At 46.7% G+C, this 24,819-nt stretch overlaps 1 protein-coding gene across 2 annotated transcripts in view; it reads right to left on the reverse strand.

The window, feature by feature from the left end:
* Positions 1–967: 967 nt before the first annotated feature.
* LOC139538947 (FHF complex subunit HOOK-interacting protein 1B-like) overlaps positions 968–24,819 on the reverse strand; it is a 76,084-nt gene continuing 52,232 nt past the window's right edge. The window contains exons 6-14 of one of the 2 annotated variants that reach the window (XR_011667833.1): positions 24,053–24,298; positions 23,682–23,849; positions 22,110–22,189; positions 21,792–21,961; positions 18,384–19,784; positions 17,467–17,645; positions 11,552–11,714; positions 7,307–8,614; positions 968–7,268 (exon numbers count right to left, since the gene is read on the reverse strand). Coding sequence is in view for 1 of the 2 variants with exons in the window: in XM_071341536.1 (XP_071197637.1) it covers positions 8,310–8,614; positions 11,552–11,714; positions 17,467–17,645; positions 18,384–19,784; positions 21,792–21,961; positions 22,110–22,189; positions 23,682–23,849; positions 24,053–24,298 (2,712 nt within the window). In the remaining variant the exon portion in view is untranslated. Of the gene's footprint in view, positions 8,615–11,551; positions 11,715–17,466; positions 17,646–18,383; positions 19,785–21,791; positions 21,962–22,109; positions 22,190–23,681; positions 23,850–24,052; positions 24,299–24,819 lie in introns of both variants that reach the window. The other variant, XM_071341536.1, reaches the window with a different exon arrangement.

Genomic DNA, 24,819 nt, shown 5'->3' on the forward strand with positions numbered 1-24,819 from the left:
GAATGTTCTAGATTAACCAACACGCTAACCGTGGTGAATGTTCTAGATTAACCAACACACTGTCCGTGGTGAATGTTCTAGATTAACCAACACACTGTCAGTGGTGAATGTTCTAGATTAACCAACACACTAACCGTGGTGAATGTTCTAGATTAACCAACACACAGTCAGTGGTGAATGTTCTAGATTAACCAACACACAGTCAGTGGTGAATGTTCTAGATTAACCAACACACAGTCAGTGGTGAATGTTCTGGATTAACCAACACACTGTCAGTGGTGAATGTTCTAGATTAACCAACACACAGTCAGTGGTGAATGTTCTAGATTAACCAACACACCGTCAGTGGTGAATGTTCTAGATTAACCAACACACCGTCAGTGGTGAATGTTCTAGATTAACCAACACACCGTCAGTGGTGAATGTTCTAGATTAACCAACACACTGTCAGTGGTGAATGTTCTAGATTAACCAACACACTGTCAGTGGTGAATGTTCTAGATTAACCAACACACTAACAGTGGTGAATGTTCTAGATTAACCAACACACTAACAGTGGTGAATGTTCTAGATCAACCAACACACTAACCGTGGTGAATGTTCTAGATTAACCAACACACTAACCGTGGTGAATGTTCTAGATTAACCAACACACTAACCGTGGTGAATGTTCTAGATTAACCAACACACTAACCGTGGTGAATGTTCTAGATTAACCAACACACTAACCTTGGTGAATGTTCTAGATTAACCAACACACTAACCGTGGTGAACGTTCTAGACATGCATGAGATTCACTCACTCGAATCATCCTGTGATCCTGAGAATGAATGATTTTAAAAAGGGAGAATAACAGGTGAAAGACGGAAAAAGCTCATTTCTAGGTGAGAAGCTCATCTGTTCATCAACTGTTCTGTGTGGTGTGTCAGAAGCATAATTGACGAAATAAAGAAATATCATGACACAATTCATATGGCTAGGTAAAACATTTATAAATGAATAAAAACGTTCCCTTTATTTTTTGTGTGTTTCTTACAGATTTTTTTCCCCCCATACATTTTTTTTTTGATTTTGTTTCTCATGTTATATTTTATTTTCCCCTCTCTTAAATTATATAAAAATATTTCAGACATTCATTTTGCATGTGTTTCATTCAGTCCTCTTGATTAATTCACATGCCCCTGTATTTCTAAAAGACCCATTGGTTTATACATTATTTACACGTCAACTCAGTCCCATCTCCTGTTTCAGCCTTGGCGTTAGGACACCAGAACATATTTGCATAGATTCCAGGAGAGACCTATCTGGGCAAGTCTATCATTTCACAATACAGGAAGAAAGAAAATAAAAAAAGTGAGAAAGAACAGCTGACAGACAATTTTCAGAAAATGAAACTTAAATCAAAATAGTTTGAAACTTAAAATCTTTAAAAAAAAATTACACACACGGATACAATACTGATGAGAACCATAAATCCATCCTCATCAGCTCATTGATTAGATAATCACAGTGAGATGTTCAACTCTCTTGTGGTGTCTTGCCATTTGGGAACAGTAACTACATCCTCTCCAACATAGTTTGAATATGACAGGCAGTAAATATAATAGGAAGTCAGGAAGTTACATCACAGGATCTTTTTCCAAACCTCGACTGCATGGCATTATGTGGAGTGGCTTGGCTGGCAGTTCCAGAGAGATGGCTGTATGAGTGAGAGAGATGTGGAGTGGCTGGCTGGCAGTTCCAGAGAGATGGCTGTATGAGTGAGAGAGATGTGGAGTGGCTTGGCTGGCAGTTCCAGAGAGATGGCTGTATGAGTGAGAGAGATGTGGAGTGGCTGGCTGGCAGTTCCAGAGAGATGGCTGTATGAGTGAGAGAGATGTGGAGTGGCTGGCTGGCAGTTCCAGAGAGATGGCTGTATGAGTGAGAGAGATGTGGAGTGGCTGGCTGGCAGTTCCAGAGAGATGGCTGTATGAGTGAGAGAGATGTGGAGTGGCTTGGCTGGCAGTTCCAGAGAGATGGCTGTATGAGTGAGAGAGATGTGGAGTAGCTGACTGGCAGTTCCAGAGAGATGGCTGTATGAGTGAGAGAGATGCATGGCATTATGCGGAGTGGCTGGCTGGCAGTTCCAGAGAGATGGCTGTATGAGTGAGAGAGATGTGGAGTGGCTTGGCTGGCAGTTCCAGAGAGATGGCTGTATGAGTGAGAGAGATGTATGGCATTATGCGGAGTGGCTGGCTGGCAGTTCCAGAGAGATGGCTGTATGAGTGAGAGATGAATGGCTGAGGAAGACTACTGCCCCACACACACACAAAAGACAAAACCTGGAAAGAGCTGAACACGCTCACGAATCACCAATCAATACAATTGAAATAGTTGCGTGAATTTCTTAAATGTACAATAAAAGGAAAATGAAAATGCTAACATGGTGAAAACACCTGATCCAGCTACTGGCTGTAGCCACCGCGAAACCCAGATGTATTTAACTCAACACTTATTATAGGTTTGCGTTGTTGTGGATGGGGGTTGCTTCCAGAGAACAGTGAACTGTCTAATAAAAGGACAGTGAAACGAACTCGCACACCTTTAACAAGCAATTCTTTCACAGAAAAATATTCATACAAAGTTAAAAATCGGACTTAGAGTGACTGATTTGATGTCTGCTCAAATGACATAGATAACGGTTAACAGATAATCATTTGGTCATTGCCAGGGTACAGTTCGTGACCTTAAGAGGGGTCACCAACTGTAAAATCCTTTTTTCTTGTACAATGTATTGAGACACATTGGAAGTGAACGAACAGACAGACAGAAGGTTTGGATGGACAGCTGAAGGGACGGATGGTGTTTTTGGAAAACACAGCAGTAATTTACTCTCTCCCTCCCTCTTCAACACAGAAACAGCTTGATTCTCTATTCTCAGTCTAGCACAGATTACCCAGAACCTACTTGTGGAACTAGCGACTTCTCATAGATTTTCTTGTTCATACATCTTTTTATTGAATTACTGTATTTTTTCCCTCTTCAAACATCTGGATATAGATGTTGAGGACTTGGGGAATATCATCAATTCTGAAGATTCAATTCTGGAGAGTTATACATGCCCAGAATAAGAGTAACAGCGTTGGATATTTAGAGAACTATTGTAGCCATGGCTTTCATCAAACGTCAAAGTCAAGAGTCGTACCTGTCGACCAGAGTTTTGGCATATCCATGTAAATTCTGACAGATGTACTGAAAAAAAAAAATCGCAAAAACAGTTGTTCCACTGACAGATCAGAGAGAATGTTGAGCCACGTTATTGACAACATAGAGGCAGGGTTAGAGATGCACACACACACACACACACACACACACACACACACACACACACTTAAAAACAACCTCAAACCCTAGATTTAAAAAAGTTTAAAAAAAAAAGGAAATGAAAGTAATTAAAGTGTCTTGGCAAAGCTTCAAACACTGTGTGGGCGTCTAGCTTCTCAACACGACGCATACTAATCAATATTAGATCCACAGAAACACTGACATGGTTAAAGTTTCTACAGACTAGTTTCCCCAGAGAGAAGAAAAAGGTCACATCTTTAACTTGGTACCTCAGAATGACACATTTTAGATATGTATATTACCTATGTAAGGTTAAGTATTACTGTTTAAGACCGCATCATGCTTAGTTAGGCTAGCTCCAAGGTTATCATTAGCCTGGGTGCCAGTCTCTTAGTTAGGCTAGCTCCAAGGTTATCATTAGCCTGGGTACCAGTCTCTTAGTTAGGCTAGCTCCAAGGTTATCATTAGCCTGGGTACCAGTCTCTTAGTTAGGCTAGCTCCAAGGTTATCATTAGCCTGGGTACCAGTCTCTTAGTTAGGCTAGCTCCAAGGTTATCATTAGCATGGGTACCAGTCTCTTAGTTAGGCTAGCTCCAAGGTTATCGTTAGCCTGAGTACCAGGCTCTTAGTTAGGCTAGCTCCAAGGTTATCATTAGCCTGGGTACCAGTCTCTTAGTTAGGCTAGCTCCAAGGTTATCATTAGGGTACCAGTCTCTTAGTTAGGCTAGCTCCAAGGTTATCGTTAGCCTGGGTACCAGCCTCTAGCGTATCCACTCCCTATACACAAATCAAATCAACATATTAATTGTCACGTACACGTGTTTAGCAGACGTTATTGCGGGTGTGGCAAAATACTCCATTTCATGTGCCAAAGATGGTAACGGCAAGGAGTGGAATGTTCGCTAAGAGAGACTGGTTTCTCAGACTAGGTTATCATGACAGTTCTATGTTCCATTATAGAACGGTTGGGGTGACTGTTCTATGGTTTTATGGATTCCATGTTCCTAGATCTACAGTATCTTTCCCTTGCAACAGTTCCCCCCCCCCCCCCCCCCTCCCAACAGGAAGATAGCCAGCGTAAACTGATACTGACCCTTAGGAACTGGGACCCTATTCTCCCAGGGTTTAGAGAGCCCCAAAAACAAACTGTGGAGCCTATTTCACACAACAACAGATTTGATGGACGGAACGTCAGTTTGGTTAATTGCAAACAGGAAACTAAATGTGATAAATGTAGTCAAATGACAAAATGTAAAGCTTTTGTAGAGGAACCAATATCTCCAGAGGAAAACACGGGTTTCTCCCAGTCTCAGACTACCGATGAACCTTCCCATCCTCTGTCCCACACTGAACCTTCAGAGAGGTAGACTCTACAAAGCAGGATCAATGAGTTAGCCAGATAACTTTGATAAGCAACCAGAGGGGTAGACTCTACAAAGCAGGATCAATGAGTTAGCCAGCTAACTTTGATAAGCAACAAGAAATAACTATTGCTATTCTAATTCATTAATAAATCTAAACTTGGATACAAGTTTTGGTTGAGTTAATTAGACCATGCCAATTTCAAGGTTATCTTTCTATCAAAGGAAAACGTTTCAGAATATTTAGGCCTGGCTAACTCATTGATCCTGCTTTGTATTACACACACCTTTAAGCACTGCAGTGTTTTTTATACAACAGAAACACAGCCTTTCCTATGACAACACCGGGTGCATGACCAAATAGACCGGCAACACCGGGTGCATGACCAAATAGACCGGCAACACCGGGTGCATGACCAAATAGACCGGCAACACCGGGTGCATGACCAAATAGACCGGCAACACCGGGTGCATGACCAAATAGACCGGCAACACCAGGTGCATGACCAAATAGACCGGCAACACCAGGTGCATGACCAAATAGACCGGCAACACCAGGTGCATGACCAAATAGACCGGCAACACCAGGTGCATGACCAAATAGACTGGCAACACCAGGTGCATGACCAAATAGACCGGCAACACCGGGTGCATGACCAAATAGACTGGCAACACCAGGTGCATGACCAAATAGACTGGCAACACCAGGTGCATGACCAAATAGACCGGCAACACCGGGTGCATGACCAAATAGACTGGCAACACCAGGTGCATGAACACCAGAATGCCCGGCGCTCACACATATTTTGCTCCCACATGGCATTGATATAGGTCTTAAAAATGTTTCATTTATAAATAAAAACAAACAATTAAATCTAAAATGATAAAACATGAACAGAGGTTAAAAATACAAATATCACAATCCACTTTAGTTTTCCAGTACATAGTACGGGGGGGGGGGGTCCTTTCTCTTGTCACCCCCCCCTTTTCCAGACCACCTCCTCTCCCCCCTCCCTGTTAAATCTCACAAGCTGAGGTGATGAGTTTAAAAACAAAAAAAAGGTTTGTCTTCGTGAGATGCTCTGAGCCCATTGGTCAGTTCCCTTCCTGTTGTGTCCACTACAGTGGAGACGATCAAAGCGGAATATCAGAGTTAACTTAAACCAGTTTCAACGCAAATTCTGTACCGAACAGGGAAAATTTAAGGTTGTGGGTCTTTTTTTTGTTGTTGTCAGATTTTCTAAAAGACGGAAGCTTTAACATGTCTGATGAGCATCATTCACTAGAGGGGAGAGTGGAAAGAGCGGACTCTGCACCATGTACATATGTGGTGCTGCTCTACACTACCACCCTGCTACAGACCACTCTCCAAGATCTATTGACATTTAGTGTGTGTGTGTGTGTGTGTGTGTGTGTGTGTGTGTGTGTATATATATATATATTCCATTTCCATTCTTGATTTCACATTGTCCGAATGAACTGTCCGCCTCCCTCTCGTCTCTTCACTGCAGCGCTCAGCCCCATCAGTGGTTCACTTTGCCCCCTGCAGGTGGAAGGGAGTAAATGGCAGCTGTACCATGAGGTCAGGGCCCACGGTCACAGTGTCCTAGAGAAGGAGGGCTGATCTAGGATCTGTCCATACATGGTCACAGTGTCCTAGAGAAGGAGGGCTGATCTAGGATCTGTCCATACATGGTCACAGTGTCCTAGAGAAGGAGTGCTGATCTAGGATCTGTCCATATGGTCACAGTGTCCTAGAGAAGGAGTGCTGATCTAGGATCTGTCCATACATGGTCACAGTGTCCTAGAGAAGGAGTGCTGATCTAGGATCTGTCCATACAATCTTATTCATTATGATGTAAAAGTCTAAACCGATGCTAGTTCACCGTCAGTCTACCTGTCCTCTCCTAACCACTGTCTCGTGTCAGTCTACCTGTCCTCTCCTAACCACTGTCTCGTGTCAGTCTACCTGTCCTCTCCTAACCACTGTCTCGTGTCAGTCTACCTGTCCTATAATAACCACTGTCGTGTCAGTCTACCTGTCCTCTCCTAACCACTGTCTCGTGTCAGTCTACCTGTCCTATAATAACCACTGTCTCTTGTGTCAGTCTACCTGTCCTATAATAACCACTGTCGTGTCAGTCTACCTGTCCTCTCCTAACCACTGTCTCGTGTCAGTCTACCTGTCCTCTCCTAACCACTGTCTCGTGTCAGTCTACCTGTCCTCTCCTAACCACTGTCTCGTGTCAGTCTACCTGTCCTATAATAACCACTGTCGTGTCAGTCTACCTGTCCTCTCCTAACCACTGTCTCGTGTCAGTCTACCTGTCCTATAATAACCACTGTCTCTTGTGTCAGTCTACCTGTCCTATAATAACCACTGTCTCGTGTCAGTCTACCTGTCCGATTCTAACCACTGTCTCGTCTCAGTCTACCTGTCCTATAATAACCACTGTCTCTTGTGTCAGTCTACCTGTCCTATAATAACCACTGTCTCGTGTCAGTCTACCTGTCCGATTCTAACCACTGTCTCGTGTCAGTCTACCAGTCCTATAATAACCACTGTCTCTTGTGTCACTCTACCTGTCCTATAATAACCACTGTCTCTTGTGTCAGTCTACCTGTCCTATCCTAATCAGTCTGTCTGTCCTATCTGTCTATCCTATTCTGTCTGTCTGTCGTCAGTCTACCTGTCCTGTCTGTCTTGTGGCAGTCTACCTGTCCTATCCTAATCAGTGTACCTGCCCTGTCTGTTTTTTGTGTCAGTCTACCTGTCATATCCTGTCTGTCTGTCGGTCTACCTGTCATATCCTGTCTGTCTGTCTGTGTCAGTCTACCTGCTCTATCCTAACCCCTGTCTGTCTTTTAGATGCTTTGTGGATACAGGCACAGACGTCATGTACACTAGATTTAACAACGGTGGAAAAACTCCCTCCAGACAACGCTTACAACCAATCCAATGCTTCTCCATCTTCTGGGAGGAGGGTTGAAATCAGGTTGGGACCTTTAGTGTCACTCTGGAGGAAGGGCAAGGAGTCAGACAGCATCACTCCTCAGTGTCATGGCTCTGGAGGAAGGGCAAGGAGCCAGCATCACTCCTCAGTGTCATGGCTCTGGAGGAAGGGCATGGAGACAGCATCACTCCTCAGTGTCATGGCTCTGGAGGAAGGGCATGGAGACAGACAGCATCACTCCTCAGTGTCGTGTCTCTGGAGGAAGGGCAAGGAGTCAGACAGCATCACTCCTCAGTGTCGTGGCTCTGGAGGAAGGGCAAGGAGACAGCATCACTCCTCAGTGTCATGGCTCTGGAGGAAGGGCAAGGAGACAGACAGCATCACTCCTCAGTGTCATGGCTCTGGAGGAAGGGCAAGGAGACAGACAGCATCACTCCTCAGTGTCGTGGCTCTGGAGGAAGGGCAAGGAGACAGACAGCATCACTCCTGTGTCGTGTCTCTGGAGGAAGGGCAAGGAGACAGCATCACTCCTCAGTGTCATGGCTCTGGAGGGAGGGCAAGGAGTCAGACAGCATCACTCCTCAGTGTCATGTCTCTGGAGGAAGGGCAAGGAGTCAGACAGCATCACTCCTCAGTGTCGTGGCTCTGGAGGAAGGGCAAGGAGACAGCATCACTCCTCAGTGTCATGGCTCTGGAGGAAAGGCATGGAGACAGCGTGCTCCTGGGCCAGAGCGGCCAGCTCCTTGAGGAACTCAGAGAAGATGACGGCGCAGTAGACGGCGTTCTTCACCCTCAGAGCCTCTGCCTGCTTCTCCAGCCCCGACGCCCCTGACCCGCCCCGGAACAGGGCACTGTGCAGCGATTGGCCGCCGTCTCGTACGTGGGCCAGGGCGAGCTGGGCGGCGTGGCGTGCCCGCGTAGGGCTGTTGGTGTGGCGAAGGATCAGGTCGCCTAGTGAAGGTTTCCGGCTCTTCACTGGAGAATAGATAGAGACACAGCATGTGATTAGGATAGGACAGGTAGACTGACACCAGACAGACAGGACAGGTAGACTGCCACCAGACAGACAGGACAGGTAGACTGACACCAGACAGACAGGACAGGTAGACTGACACCAGACAGACAGGACAGGTAGACTGACACCAGACAAACAGGACAGGTAGACTGACACCAGACAAACAGGACAGGTAGACTGACACCAGACGGACAGGACAGGTAGACAGACAGGACAGGTAGACTGACACAAGAGACAGTGGTTAGGATAGGACAAGTACACTGACAAAAGACACAGGATAGGACAGGTAGACTGACAGACAGGATAGGCGGATGGACGCAACAGACAGTGGTTAGGATAGGACAGGTACCCTGACAAAAGACACATGATAGGACAGGGACACTGACAGACAGGATAGGACAGATAGACTGACACATACATACAGACATACAGTGGTTAGGACATGTAGACTTACACGACAGGCAGTGGTTAGGATAGGACAGGTAGAATGACCCAACAGACAGAGAGGATAGGACAGGTAGACTGACACAAAACACAGAAAGGATAGAACAGGTAGATTGACACAAAACACAGAAAGGATAGGACAGGTAGACTGACGCAACAGACATGACAGGACAGGTAGCCTGACACAACAGACACAGTGGTTAGGATAGGACAGGAAGGCTGACCCAACAGACAGCGAAGATAGGACAGGTACCCTGACATACAGTGGTTGGGACAGGTAGACTGACAAAATACAGAAAGGTTAGGGCAGGTAGACTGACCCAACAGACAGACAGTGGTTAGGACAGGTAGAATTGACCCAACTGACAGATAGTCGCTGGGTCAGTCTACCTGTCCTAACCACTGCCTGTCGGGTCAGTCTACCTGTCCTAACCACTGCCTGTCGGGTCAGTCTACCTGTCCTAACCACTGCCTGTCGGGCCAGTCTACCTGCCCTATCCTGTCTGTCATTCTACCTGTCCATCTTTTGTCAGAAGACCTGTACTATCCTAACCAATGTCTGTTGGGTCAGTCTACCTGTCCTATCCTAACAGACAGACAGGATAGGACAAGTAGACTGACAATACAGAAAGGATAGGACAGGGGGCCTGACAAAAGATGGACAGGTAGAATGACAGACAGAATAGGTAGACAGGGTAGGACAGGTAGACTGACAACAGACAGTGGTTAGGGTATGACAGGTAGACTGACAACGGGATAGCTGGACTGACACAAAATACACACAAAATACAGAAAGGATAGGACAGGTAGACTGACGCAAAAGACATTGGTTAGGATGGGACAGGTAGACTGACAACAGACAGGCAGGATAAGACAGGTAGACCGATAACAGACAGACAGGATAAGACAGGTAGACGGATAACAGACAGACAGGATAGGACAGGTAGACGGATAACAGACAGACAGGATAGGACAGGTAGACGGATAACAGACAGACAGGATAGGACAGGTATACTGATAACAGACATACTGGATAGGACAGGTAGACTGATAACAGACAGACTGGATAGGACAGGTAGACTGATAACAGACAGACTGGATAGGACAGGTAGACTGATAACAGACAGACAGGATAGGACAGGTATACTGATAACAGACATACTGGATAGGACAGGTAGACTGATAACAGACAGACTGGATAGGACAGGTAGACTGATAACAGACAGACTGGATAGGACAGGTAGACTGATAACAGACAGACAGGATAGGACAGGTAGACTAATAACAGACAGACAGGATAGGACAGGTACACTGATAAGAGAAGAGAAGTAAATAACCCAAAACATGTCAAATCTATTTCTTTTATTTTTTTAACTATTCATTTTTTTCTTCTCGCTTTTACCCCTTTTTCTTCCTAATATCCAATTGTTAGTTCCAGTCTTGTTCCATCGCTGCATCTCCCTTACGAGGCTAAAGTCGAGAGCCACGCGATCTCCAAAACACGACCCTGCCAAGCCGCACTGCTTCTTGACACACTGTTCGCTTCACCCGGAAGCCAGACGCACCAATGTGTCGGAGGAAACACCGTCCAGCTGTCGACCGAAGTCAGCGTGCAGACGCCCGGGCCCGCCACAAGGAGTTGCTAGAGCGTGATGGGACAAGGAAATCCCGACGCCGGGCCAAACCCTCCCCTAACCCGGACGACGCCGGGCCAAACCCTCCCCTAACCCGGACGACGCCGGGCCAAACCCTCCCCTAACCCGGACGACGCCGGGCCAAACCCTCCCCTAACCCGGACGACGCCGGGCCAAACCCTCCCCTAACCCGGACGACGCCGGGCCAAACCCTCCCCTAACCCGGACGACGCCGGGCCAAACCCTCCCCGTGCCTTAGACCGCGGCACTGCCTTTGACCGCTGCCGTGCCATCTGACAGAAGCAGATATAGACATGGTTTCATTATTATATATATATTTTTTTACCTTTATTTAAATTAGGCAAGTCAGTTAAGAACAAATTCTTATTTACAATGATGGTCTACCCCGGGCAAACCCGGACGACGCTGGGACAAATGTGCACCACCCTATTGGACTCCCAATCACAGCCGGTTGTGATACAGCCTGGATTTGAACCAGAGTGTCTGTAGTGACGCCTCTATCACCGAGATGCAGTGTCTTAGACCGCCACTCAGCTGCCTTCAACTGTTTTGTTTGTGGCCAGAACACAGACAGGCCCGTTTGAGCCTGATTCACCCTGGTGAGGAGATGGGCGTCTTGATAAAATGTAATAATCTCATCTGCTGCCTACCCTATCCAGTAACCCTGTGAACAGAACAGATGACCCAATTTCCCCCAATCACAGCCTATCTGCATTATTCATTCTCTCTAGCCCTCCAATGGGCTACTATACACTGTGTGTGTGTCTGTCTGCATGTGTCCGTGGTCCTCTCACTCACCCAGAGAATCAGAGCGTCGCAGGGTGGGCATCCCCATGGGTGAGTCCGCCCAATCCACCTTGCCCCTGGCAGCCAGGTAGCGCTGGGCTTTCTTCAGCATGGCAGGGAAATCCTCATGGGACGCTGCAAACGTCTCGATGCGGTTCTTCACTGAGCCCAGGACCTGAGGGAGGGGAGAGAGGAGGCAGGGGAGAGAGAGAGAGAGAGAGAGAGAGGAGGCAGGGGAGAGAGAGAGAGAGAGAGAGAGAGAGAGAGAGAGAGAGAGAGAGAGAGAGAGAGAGAGAGAGAGAAGGCAGGGGAGAGAGGAGGCAGGGGAGAGAGAGAGAGAGAGGAGGCAGGGGAGAGAGAGAGAGAGGAGGCAGGAGAGAGAGAGAGAGAGAGAGAGAGAGAAGGCAGGAGAGAGAGAGAGAGAGAAGGCAGGAGAGAGAGAGAGAGAGAGAGAGAGAGAGAGAGAGAGAGAGAGAGAGAGAGAGAGAGAGAGAGAGAGAGAGAGAGAGAGAGAGAGAGAGAGAGAGGAGGCAGGGGAGAGAGAGAGAGAGAGAGGAGGCAGGGGAGAGAGAGAGAGAGAGAGGAGGCAGGGGAGAGAGAGAGAGGAGGCAGGGGAGAGAGAGAGAGGAGGCAGGGGAGAGAGAGAGAGGAGGCAGGGGAGAGAGAGAGAGAGAGAGAGAGAGGAGGCAGGGGAGGGAAGCAAGGTTAGGGAACATAGTGATCCTTCCTATCAGTATGACCAGTCCCTCTTTCACGTGCACCACCACGCACGCGCATGTTGATTTTGTCCACCCACACCAGACGTGATCAGGAAACGCAGGTTGAAATATCAAAACGAACTCTGAACCAACTAAATTAATTTGGGGACAGGTCAAAAAGCATTGAACATTCATGTCCATTTCTCTAGATTGCTGTTGCTAGGTCATTTTGTCCTGGGATATAAACATTGGGTTGATATTTTACCTGAAATGCACAAGGTCCTCTACTCTGACAATTAATCCACAGATAAAACGTTTGTTTCTAGTAATCTCTCCTCCTTCAGACTTCTTCTTCTGTGGACTTTATATGGCGGTTGGCAACCAACTTTAAGGTGCATTACCACCACCAGCAACTGGAGTGGAGTTTGGACCTCAGTTCATCTTTCAATCACCCAAGTGGGTATATGCTCCTAACAACCAATGAGATGGGAGAAGGCGGGACTTAGAATCCAGTTCTATTTCAGCACCTGGCTATGCAGACGCTCGTTGACGAGCTCGAGCAGTGTGGGTGCAATGTTTGAATAACATGTACATTTATTTTTCAACGCTCGCGCACTTGATGCTAGCGGTGTGGTCAGCATATGAGAGACTTGACGCTGGGTTAGAGTTAGGGAACGCAGTGATACTTCCTACCTGTATGAGAGACTTGACGTTGGATTAGAGTTAGGGAACGCAGTGATACTTCCTACCTGTATGAGAGACTTGACGCTGGGTTAGAGTTAGGGAACGCAGTGATACTTCCTACCTGTATAAGAGACTTGACGTTGGATTAGAGTTAGGGAACGCAGTGATACTTCCTACCTGTATGAGAGACTTGACGTTGGATTAGAGTTAGGGAACGCAGTGATACTTCCTACCTGTATGAGAGACTTGACGCTGGGTTAGAGTTAGGGAACGCAGTGATACTTCCTACCTGTATAAGAGACTTGACGTTGGATTAGAGTTAGGGAACGCAGTGATACTTCCTACCTGTATAAGAGACTTGACGTTGGATTAGAGTTAGGGAACGCAGTGATACTTCCTACCTGTATAAGAGACTTGACGCTGGGTTAGAGTTAGGGAACGCAGTGACACTTCCTACCTGTATAAGAGACTTGACGTTGGATTAGAGTTAGGGAACGCAGTGATACTTCCTACCTGTATGAGAGACTTGACGTTGGATTAGAGTTAGGGAACGCAGTGATACTTCCTACCTGTATGAGAGACTTGACGTTGGATTAGAGTTAGGGAACGCAGTGATACTTCCTACCTGTATGAGAGACTTGACGCTGGGTTAGAGTTAGGGAACGCAGTGATACTTCCTACCTGTATGAGAGACTTGACGTTGGATTAGAGTTAGGGAACGCAGTGATACTTCCTACCTGTATGAGAGACTTGACGTTGGATTAGAGTTAGGGAACGCAGTGATACTTCCTACCTGTATGAGAGACTTGACGCTGGGCTGGAGTTAGGGAACGCAGTGATACTTCCTACCTGTATGAGAGACTTGACGTTGGATTAGAGTTAGGAAACGCAGTGATACTTCCTACCTGTATGAGAGACTTGACGCTGGGTTAGAGTTAGGGAACGCAGTGATACTTCCTACCTGTATGAGAGACTTGACGCTGGGTTAGAGTTAGGGAACGCAGTGATACTTCCTACCTGTATGAGAGACTTGACGTTGGATTAGAGTTAGGGAACGCAGTGATACTTCCTACCTGTATGAGAGACTTGACGTTGGATTAGAGTTAGGGAACGCAGTGATACTTCCTACCTGTATGAGAGACTTGACGCTGGGTTAGAGTTAGGGAACGCAGTGATACTTCCTACCTGTATGAGAGACTTGACGTTGGATTAGAGTTAGGGAACGCAGTGATACTTCCTACCTGTATGAGAGACTTGACGCTGGATTAGAGTTAGGGAACGCAGTGATACTTCCTACCTGTATGAGAGACTTGACGTTGGATTAGAGTTAGGGAACGCAGTGATACTTCCTACCTGTATGAGAGACTTGACGCTGGGTTAGAGTTAGGGAACGCAGTGATACTTCCTACCTGTATGAGAGACTTGACGTTGGATTAGAGTTAGGGAACGCAGTGATACTTCCTACCTGTATGAGAGACTTGACGTTGGATTAGAGTTAGGGAACGCAGTGATACTTCCTACCTGTATGAGAGACTTGACGTTGGATTAGAGTTAGGGAACGCAGTGATACTTCCTACCTGTATGAGAGACTTGACGTTGGATTAGAGTTAGGGAACGCAGTGATACTTCCTACCTGTATAAGAGACTTGACGTTGGATTAGAGTTAGGGAACGCAGTGATACTTCCTACCTGTATAAGAGACTTGACGTTGGATTAGAGTTAGGGAACGCAGTGATACTTCCTACCTGTATGAGAGACTTGACGTTGGATTAGAGTTAGGGAACGCAGTGATACTTCCTACCTGTATGAGAGACTTGACGCTGGGTTAGAGTTAGGGAACGCAGTGATACTTCCTACCTGTATAAGAGACTTGACGTTGGATTAGAGTTAGGGAACGCAGTGATACTTCCTACCTGTATGAGAGACTTGACGTTGGATTAGAGTTAGGGAACGCAGTGATACTTCCTACCTGTATGAGAGACTTGACGCTGGGTTAGAGTTAGGGAACGCAGTGATACTTCCTACCTGTATAAGAGACTTGACGTTGGATTAGAGTTAGGGAACGCAGTGATACTTCCTACCTGTATAAGAGACTTGACGTTGGATTAGAGTTAGGGAACGCAGTGATACTTCCTACCTGTATAAGAGACTTGACGCTGGGTTAGAGTTAGGGAACGCAGTGACACTTCCTACCTGTATAAGAGACTTGACGTTGGATTAGAGTTAGGGAACGCAGTGATACTTCCTACCTGTATGAGAGACTTGACGTTGGATTAGAGTTAGGGAACGCAGTGATACTTCCTACCTGTATGAGAGACTTGACGTTGGATTAGAGTTAGGGAACGCAGTGATACTTCCTACCTGTATGAGAGACTTGACGCTGGGTTAGAGTTAGGGAACGCAGTGATACTTCCTACCTGTATGAGAGACTTGACGTTGGATTAGAGTTAGGGAACGCAGTGATACTTCCTACCTGTATGAGAGACTTGACGTTGGATTAGAGTTAGGGAACGCAGTGATACTTCCTACCTGTATGAGAGACTTGACGCTGGGTTAGAGTTAGGGAACGCAGTGATACTTCCTACCTGTATAAGAGACTTGACGTTGGATTAGAGTTAGGGAACGCAGTGATACTTCCTACCTGTATAAGAGACTTGACGTTGGATTAGAGTTAGGGAACGCAGTGATACTTCCTACCTGTATAAGAGACTTGACGCTGGGTTAGAGTTAGGGAACGCAGTGACACTTCCTACCTGTATAAGAGACTTGACGTTGGATTAGAGTTAGGGAACGCAGTGATACTTCCTACCTGTATGAGAGACTTGACGTTGGATTAGAGTTAGGGAACGCAGTGATACTTCCTACCTGTATGAGAGACTTGACGTTGGATTAGAGTTAGGGAACGCAGTGATACTTCCTACCTGTATGAGAGACTTGACGCTGGGTTAGAGTTAGGGAACGCAGTGATACTTCCTACCTGTATGAGAGACTTGACGTTGGATTAGAGTTAGGGAACGCAGTGATACTTCCTACCTGTATGAGAGACTTGACGTTGGATTAGAGTTAGGGAACGCAGTGATACTTCCTACCTGTATGAGAGACTTGACGCTGGGCTGGAGTTAGGGAACGCAGTGATACTTCCTACCTGTATGAGAGACTTGACGTTGGATTAGAGTTAGGAAACGCAGTGATACTTCCTACCTGTATGAGAGACTTGACGCTGGGTTAGAGTTAGGGAACGCAGTGATACTTCCTACCTGTATGAGAGACTTGACGCTGGGTTAGAGTTAGGGAACGCAGTGATACTTCCTACCTGTATGAGAGACTTGACGTTGGATTAGAGTTAGGGAACGCAGTGATACTTCCTACCTGTATGAGAGACTTGACGTTGGATTAGAGTTAGGGAACGCAGTGATACTTCCTACCTGTATGAGAGACTTGACGCTGGGTTAGAGTTAGGGAACGCAGTGATACTTCCTACCTGTATGAGAGACTTGACGTTGGATTAGAGTTAGGGAACGCAGTGATACTTCCTACCTGTATGAGAGACTTGACGCTGGATTAGAGTTAGGGAACGCAGTGATACTTCCTACCTGTATGAGAGACTTGACGTTGGATTAGAGTTAGGGAACGCAGTGATACTTCCTACCTGTATGAGAGACTTGACGCTGGGTTAGAGTTAGGGAACGCAGTGATACTTCCTACCTGTATGAGAGACTTGACGTTGGATTAGAGTTAGGGAACGCAGTGATACTTCCTACCTGTATGAGAGACTTGACGTTGGATTAGAGTTAGGGAACGCAGTGATACTTCCTACCTGTATGAGAGACTTGACGTTGGATTAGAGTTAGGGAACGCAGTGATACTTCCTACCTGTATGAGAGACTTGACGTTGGATTAGAGTTAGGGAACGCAGTGATACTTCCTACCTGTATAAGAGACTTGACGTTGGATTAGAGTTAGGGAACGCAGTGATACTTCCTACCTGTATAAGAGACTTGACGTTGGATTAGAGTTAGGGAACGCAGTGATACTTCCTACCTGTATGAGAGACTTGACGTTGGATTAGAGTTAGGGAACGCAGTGATACTTCCTACCTGTATGAGAGACTTGACGCTGGGTTAGAGTTAGGGAACGCAGTGACACTTCCTACCTGTATAAGAGACTTGACGCTGGGTTAGAGTTAGGGAACGCAGTGATACTTCCTACCTGTATGAGAGACTTGACGCTGGGTTAGAGTTAGGGAACGCAGTGATACTTCCTACCTGTATGACAGACTTGACGCTGGGTTAGAGTTAGGGAACGCAGTGATACTTCCTACCTGTATGAGAGACTTGACGCTGGGCTGGAGTTAGGGAACGCAGTGATACTTCCTACCTGTATGAGAGACTTGACGCTGGGCTGGAGTTAGGGAACGCAGTGATACTTCCTACCTGTATGAGAGACTTGACGCTGGGTTAGAGTTAGGGAACGCAGTGATACTTCCTACCTGTATGAGAGACTTGACGCTGGGTTAGAGTTAGGGAACGCAGTGATACTTCCTACCTGTATGAGAGACTTGACGCTGGGCTGGAACACCATGTTGGTGTTGAGGAGGAAAGATCGGAGCAGGGGCTGAGGGTAGCAGGCAAGCTGGCCCAGAATACCCGTCAACAGGATGTTTACATACAGAGAGTTCTGGAGCATGTTTTCCAGCTTGGCAAACAGAACCACCATGAACGGACCTGCAGGGGGGTGGCAAGAGAGAGAGGGAGAGATATTTTGTTTATTTGAAACAGGGACAAAATGTACAACAAAACACACGTCTCAGACGTGAGAAGTGATACGTTGCACCAGATTTAGCTAACAGTTCATAAATCTGAAGTCCCTGGGGGAGGAACAGAGAGCAAGGGAGAGAAAGGGAAGGAGTCAGAGGAGAGCAAGGGAGAGAGGGAAGGAGACAGAGGAGAGCGAGGGAGAGAGGGAAGGAGACAGAGGAGAGCCAGGGAGAGAGGGAAGGAGACAGAGGAGAGCGAGGGAGAGGGGGAAGGAGACAGAGGAGAGCGAGGAAGAGGGGAGAGGAACAGAGAGCGAAGAAGAGGGGAGAGGAACAGAGAGCAAGGAAGAGGGGGAAGGAGACAGAGGAGAGCAAGGAAGAGAGAATGGAGGGAGGGAAGGTGTACATGCACACTAATGGAAGTCAAGATCCAACAAGAAAAAAAAAAAAACAGGCAAGACTAAATATCAAAAGGAAGCAACAGTCTATATTAACTTCCTGTGCAACGTCAAACATCAACAGAGCAAGTCAACCAAAAGAAAACATTAAACCAACATCAAAATAATTAAATAATGGAGCAGCATCCAACCTCGAGCACCAATTCAAAATATAACAACTAACATCTTAACACACATAAGCAAGTAAACAGCAGATAAACAGCAGACAATGGACACAAACCCTTCTGCTCTCTGGTGGTCTTTCTCACCTGTGTAGGGCTGAGTGGATGGTTGTCCTAGAGGCCTGGCAGGGCTGAAGACCCCCACAACGCCAGCCCCTACCCCGCTCCCCATCAGGTCAGCGTCCAGGGGAGAGGGGGGCGGTGGTTCCTCTGAGTGGGGGTCTCTGGTGGTCTCCTCCAGCTGTCTGAGCAGCCCCACCCCCCTGCTCCTCTCCCTCACTCTCTCCTCCAGCTCCCGGAGTTCCTGGGTGAAGGCCTCGATGCTGATGCCCTGGCCGTTGGAGTCTCCAGGCCCCTGCTGGCCCCCCTCCCCAGGCCCGTCCAGGAGCTCAGAGATCAGTCGCTCCACTGCTTCTGACTGGTTAAAGAGCATTACCTCTGGAGGTCTCGATCCAGGGCCGGGTGCTGCAGCATGGAGGGTCAGCCTATCGTTGGAGGAGTTGGTACGGGGTTCTGAGAGCAGTGGAGCAGACTGAGTCTGGGCGTGACTCGGTTTGTGTGGTGGAAGACCTCTGGAGCTTTCCGCAGCCCCACTCCCATTCCCTTCACTGTAGAAGCCCTGTAGGGACCCGCAGGACTGGGCAGGGCAGGCACCCACCCCCCCGTTCTGACTAGAGTCCCCCCCAGCAGGGTGCCGCTGCTCACCCAACTCTCTCTTCACCTTCTTAACCTCCATCCCTCCATCCTGGCTGTCCCTACACCCGTCCCCCTGCCCCCCCAACAACGTCCCATTGATGATGGCCTGCTGAGGACCCTTGGTGGGGGCGGAGTGGAGGTGGGGAGGAGCGGAGGGGTCAGGGAGGGAGGCAGAATCAGGAGGGAGATGGAGAGGTTTGGGGAGGGGGACATCCTCTCTCTGCAGGCTGCGTTTCTTGGTGCGTGGTGTGAGGCTGATACAGCTGTTCTTACCGATGGTGACGTCCCATTCTCCACTGTCCCTCTCTGTACTGGTCCACTCTGACCGCGCTGCTGCCACCACCGCTGCCCTCTGCTGGCCGGGGGAGGTACTACCTCCATTTCCTCCTCCACCCTGCTGGAAGGAGAAGTGCTCTGGGAACATGGCCAGGGAGGGGTTGGAGGTGGGGGGCGGGGGCGGTACAGGGGCCATGTTGGGTGAGGGGTCCTCTCCGTCGTAGGGGGCTGACCAGTTCCGGCAGGCCCAGGAGCACAGCTCTACCCCCCTACGTGCGTCCCTGAGGTACTCCAGGTACCCCGACTCCCAGTCCAGCCCCTCTGGGACGGGGTGCATGGGGCTATCTGGGGACAGGGGGGTGTTGGGGCCGGCACCAGGCGACGAGGGGACCGTCTCGGTGGGGGAGGGGGTGGAGGGCCCTCCTCCAGTGCTCTGCTGGCGCATGAAGAGGGCCAAGCGGGACGGAGTGCTGGGTTTGTGGTGTACTGGAGACTCTGAGCTGGGACTGTTCAGGACTACAGACAGACAGGGGGGGAGAAACAGACAGATAGACAGACAGACAGACAGGCAGAGGTGCAGACAGAGAGGGAGAAACAGGCAGACAGACAGAGGGCGACAGAGGGCGACAGACAGACAGGGAGGGAGAAACAGACAGACAGAAACAGACAGAGGCAGACAGACAGGCAGAGAGGCAGACAGAGAGGGAGAAACAGGCAGACAGAGGGAGACAGACAGATAGAGACAGACAGACAGACAGACAGAGGGCGACAGACAGAGGGCGACAGACAGACAGGGAGGGAGAAACAGACAGACAGAAACAGACAGGCAGACAGGCAGACAGGCAGACAGACAGACAGGGACATTAGTCATGGTTCTACTTTATGTAGATAAACATTTACAACATTGAGATATAAATCATATAAATCTAAGTAGTGAGTCAAACATGAGGCGTTGTGTAACATAATGCAACTTACAAATAAAAATCATTTTTTAAATATGCCCATATAGATATTCCTTTTATTTTGTATTATTTCATAATATATTGAATTAGGCGTTTTCCTACTATAGCCCATAGAAACACATTGAATAACACATTCTTAAATGTGCTGGGCGTGGTTACACGTGTTCTGCTGTTGTGACGCCGGGTTGGACGTACTGACGTACGACTTTACATGTTGCGTGAATTTTTTTGTTCAGCGTATATATTTTAAACATTGATAAAAATAAATAAAAAAACTCCATAAAACTTGATAATGTATAACGTAGTTAAAACTGAAGTTCAACTCTGTCCAAATCTTTAACACAGCATCATGGTTTAACTTCTCTAGGGTAGGGGGCAGCATTCAGAATTTTGGATGAAATGCTTGCCCAAATTAAACTGCCTGCATCTCGGGCCCAGAATATATGATATGCATATAACTGGTAGATTTAGAAGGAAACTTTAGAGTGTTTTCTAAAACTGTTAAAATAGTGTCTGAGTATAACAGAACTGATTTGGCAGGCGAAAACCTGAGAAAAATCCATTCAGGAAGTAGTTTTTGTTTTTGTTTTGTAGTTTTCTATTCAATGCCATTACAGTATCCATTGACTTAGGACTCAAATTGCAGTTTCTATGCCTTCCACTAGATGTCAACAGTCTTCAGAAATTGTTTCAGGCTTGTATTCTGAAAAATGAGGAAGAGCAGTCTGAATGAGTGGACCCTGCCGTGTCACAGAGCTTTTTCCTGCGCCAGACCGAGAGAGTGCGTTTCTTGTTTACCTTTTAAATTGACGACGTTATTGGCTAAAAACAACCTGCGGTTTGAATATAAACATCGTTTGACATGTTTCTATGAACTTTACGGATACAATTTGGATTTTTTTGTCTTCCTGTTTTGACTGCGTTTGAGCCTGTGGATTACTGAAGAAAACGCGCGAACAAAACGGAGGTTATTGGATATAAAGAGACTTTATCGAACAAAAATAACATTTATTGAATAAATGAATGTCAGATGAGTGCAACCATATGAAGATCATCAAAGGTAAGGGATTAATTGTATCTCTATTTCTAAATTGTGTAACTGTTCTACCTGGCTGGCTACTGTTTGTAATGATTTGTCTAGTGGGCTATGTTCTCAAATAATCGTAAGGTATGCTTTCGCCGTAAAGCATTTTTTAAATCTGACACCGTGGTTGGATTCACAAGAAGTTAATCTTTAAACCTATGTAAAATATGTTTTGTTTTCTGAATTTTTATAATGAGTATTTCTGTATTTGAATTTGGCGCCCAGCAGTTTCACTGGCTGTTGAAGAGGTGGGACGCTAACGTCTCACGTACCCAAGAGAGGTTAAACACACACCGTTTCTTATGCTTGTATTGTGTATTGAAAAAGGTACATTTGTAAATTAATCTGGATAATCTGCTTGAATGAGTGAAATGTTCAGTAGAAACCATGGTTAGTTCAGTAGAAACCATGGTTAGTTCAGTAGAAACCATGGTTAGTTCAGTAGAAACCATGGTTAGTGGCCCGTCAGTCAGGTACCTTTCCCCCAAAGGGCAGGTTCTTCCTCCTGCTCAGCAGAGGGCACTGTGCTCAGACGGCAGCAGTCTGGGATGAGGGACAGGAACTTGTCGGCTGATTTACCATAGAGATCAGTGTCCCTGACAGCACGCCTCTGACTCAACATCACATGGGTACAGGGCAGCAGATACCTGTCATGAAAATAATAATAGATTTCATTTATACAGGTGTTTTTTCATTACAAGTAGAATCTTAAAAGATGCTGTAGGACAACAATACACTGTTACATTCTCAGTAGTAGCAGCGGTAGTATAGTAACACAACACACACAGTTTCTACCTGAGAACGAGCTGCAACATGAGGTCTTCACAGTTGAGAGAGAGTAGAGTCCTGAACAGGCTCAAAGACACCATGCACAGCTGTAGGAGAGAAAAAACATGACATTAGAAAGCTGTAGGAGAGAAACAGCATGACATTAGACAGCTGTAGGAGAGAAACAGCATGACATTAGACAGCTGTAGGAGAGAAACAGCATGACATTAGACAGCTGTAGGAGAGAAACAGCAGAACATTAGACAGCTGTAGGAGAGAAACAGCAGAACATTAGACAGCTGTAGGAGAGAAACAGCATGACATTAGACAGCTGTAGGAGAGAAACAACATGACATTGGACAGCTGTAGGAGAGAAACAGCAGAACATTAGACAGCTGTAGGAGAAAAACAGCATGACATTAGACAGCTGTAGGAGAGAAACAGCATGACATTAGACAGCTGTAGGAGAGAAACATGAAGAACATTAGACAGCTGTAGGAGAGAAACAGCATGACATTAGACAGCTGTAGGAGAGAAACAGCAGAACATTAGACAGCTGTAGGAGAGAAACAGCATGACATTAGACAGCTGTAGGAGAGAAACATGAAGAACATTAGACAGCTGTAGGAGAGAAACAGCAGAACATTAGACAGCTGTAGGAGAGAAACAGCAGAACATTAGACAGCTGTAGGAGAGAAACAGCATGACATTAGACAGCTGTAGGAGAGAAACATGAAGAACATTAGACAGCTGTAGGAGAGAAACAGCATGACATTAGACAGCTGTAGGAGAGAAACAGCAGAACATTAGACAGCTGTAGGAGAGAAACAGCATGACATTAGACAGCTGTAGGAGAGAAACAGCAGAACATTAGACAGCTGTAGGAGAGAAACAGCAGAACATTAGACAGCTGTAGGAGAGAAACAGCATGACATTAGACAGCTGTAGGAGAGAAACAGCATGACATTAGACAGCTGTAGGAGAGAAACAGCATGACATTAGACAGCTGTAGGAGAGAAACAGCATGACATTAGACAGCTGTAGGAGAGAAACATGACATTAGACAGCTGTAGGAGAGAAACAACATGACATTAGACAGCTGTAGGAGAGAAACAGCATGACATTAGACAGCTGTAGGAGAGAAACAGCATGACATTAGACAGCTGTAGGAGAGAAACCGACTCAGACACCAGAACATTAGCTGCAGGGTGGAGAGCGAACGAGTCACAGGATGGACGCCAAATACGTGCTTGCAATATATATCTGCGTTCAATCAATCAAATGTATTTTATAAAGCCCTTTTTACATCAGCCGATGTCACAAAGTGCTGTACAGAAACCCAGCCTAAAACCCCAAACAGCAAGCAATGCAGATGTAGAAGCCCCTCCCATTTCAGTCCCCATTTCCTACATCGTTTTTAAAATTAATTTTACTTACGACAACTGATATGGATGTGGTTGTCTCACCTAGCTACCTTTTGATGACACTATAACTATAAGTGGCTTTAGATAAGATGGTCTGCTAAATGACTGGAAAATGTCAACTTCTCCCTCCCAGAGAACCCTCAGTACTGTACACTCACAATACTATAGTACTGACCCTTGAGTTGCTGCTGATGCGAGTTAGCAATGTGTCCAGGATGGTGTCGTTGTCGTGGCGATGCATGAGGATAAAACGCAGGAAGGTTTTAAGGAGAGACGTTTCCGTGACGCTGCGCAGGAACAGGTCCAGGTAGGCTGTACTGGCTATCATCTCATCTACAGATGACTGGGGGGGGGAGATGTTAAATATTAAAATAAACAATTCTGATGCTGGCAGCCAAAATGACATGTTTTAACGAGAAGAGTAATAAAATCACGTTTTTGTGCGTTGTCTCCGGCTGGAGCAGCCTAGTAGCTACTACTTTTAACCATCTAATAAACTCAATCAATCAGCTCAGGCTAGCCAATCAGAGAGTCCCCCCCCCCTACCTTGTGTAGGGCGGGTCCCATGACAGGGACCAGGAAGCCGTTGTGAACGTAGTCGACCAGCTGTCTGCGGACCAGGGGGTGAGCCACCTGGATGACAGCGTTACAGAACTCCAGAGAGTTCATGAAGAGCACCAGAGAGGACACGCCCATCCAGTCCTCCCTGCGCAGAGCGTGCCAGTCATCCCCCCGTACCTCTATCTTCCTCGGCAGGGAGGAGTAGAGAGCACTCAGGCCCGTGGCCAGCACCTGGACGGGGGAAGAGGTACGTGGATGTTTAGGACTGAATTAAGAGGCGAAAGATTCATTTTGACAAGGCTGTGTCAAATATAAGGGAAAGCAAGCATGTCAGCAGCACATCACAAACATTCAGCGTGAAATATTAACAGTCCATGAATTAATTATCTATTTTCTGATCAAATAAAGGGAGGTAGAAAGATTACCTTTCTGGAAGATATACACATGCATTGGAAAACAGGTCTCAGGACAGTGTCTACAGGCAAATGTGTTCCCCGTTTAATCTGGTCATGCCTGACTGGTTTAATAACACCACAGCCCCTTAGAGAGCAGCTAGCCAACACAGACAGTCCGGTGGACAGCATTTCTTTACAGTCAGTTTTTTTAGCAAAAATATTTACAAAATATTACATTTGCCCCTCCAAGTTTATCAAGCAAAAAATGTAAAATTATACAGAAAAAATAAAATTCTCGAATGTCAAACATGTAAAGTGTGGTGTACCGCAGGGCAGCTCTCTAGGCCCTCTACTTTG

Source organism: Salvelinus alpinus, chromosome 14 (assembly GCF_045679555.1).
Source record: "Salvelinus alpinus chromosome 14, SLU_Salpinus.1, whole genome shotgun sequence".
Lineage (NCBI taxonomy): Eukaryota > Metazoa > Chordata > Actinopteri > Salmoniformes > Salmonidae > Salvelinus > Salvelinus alpinus.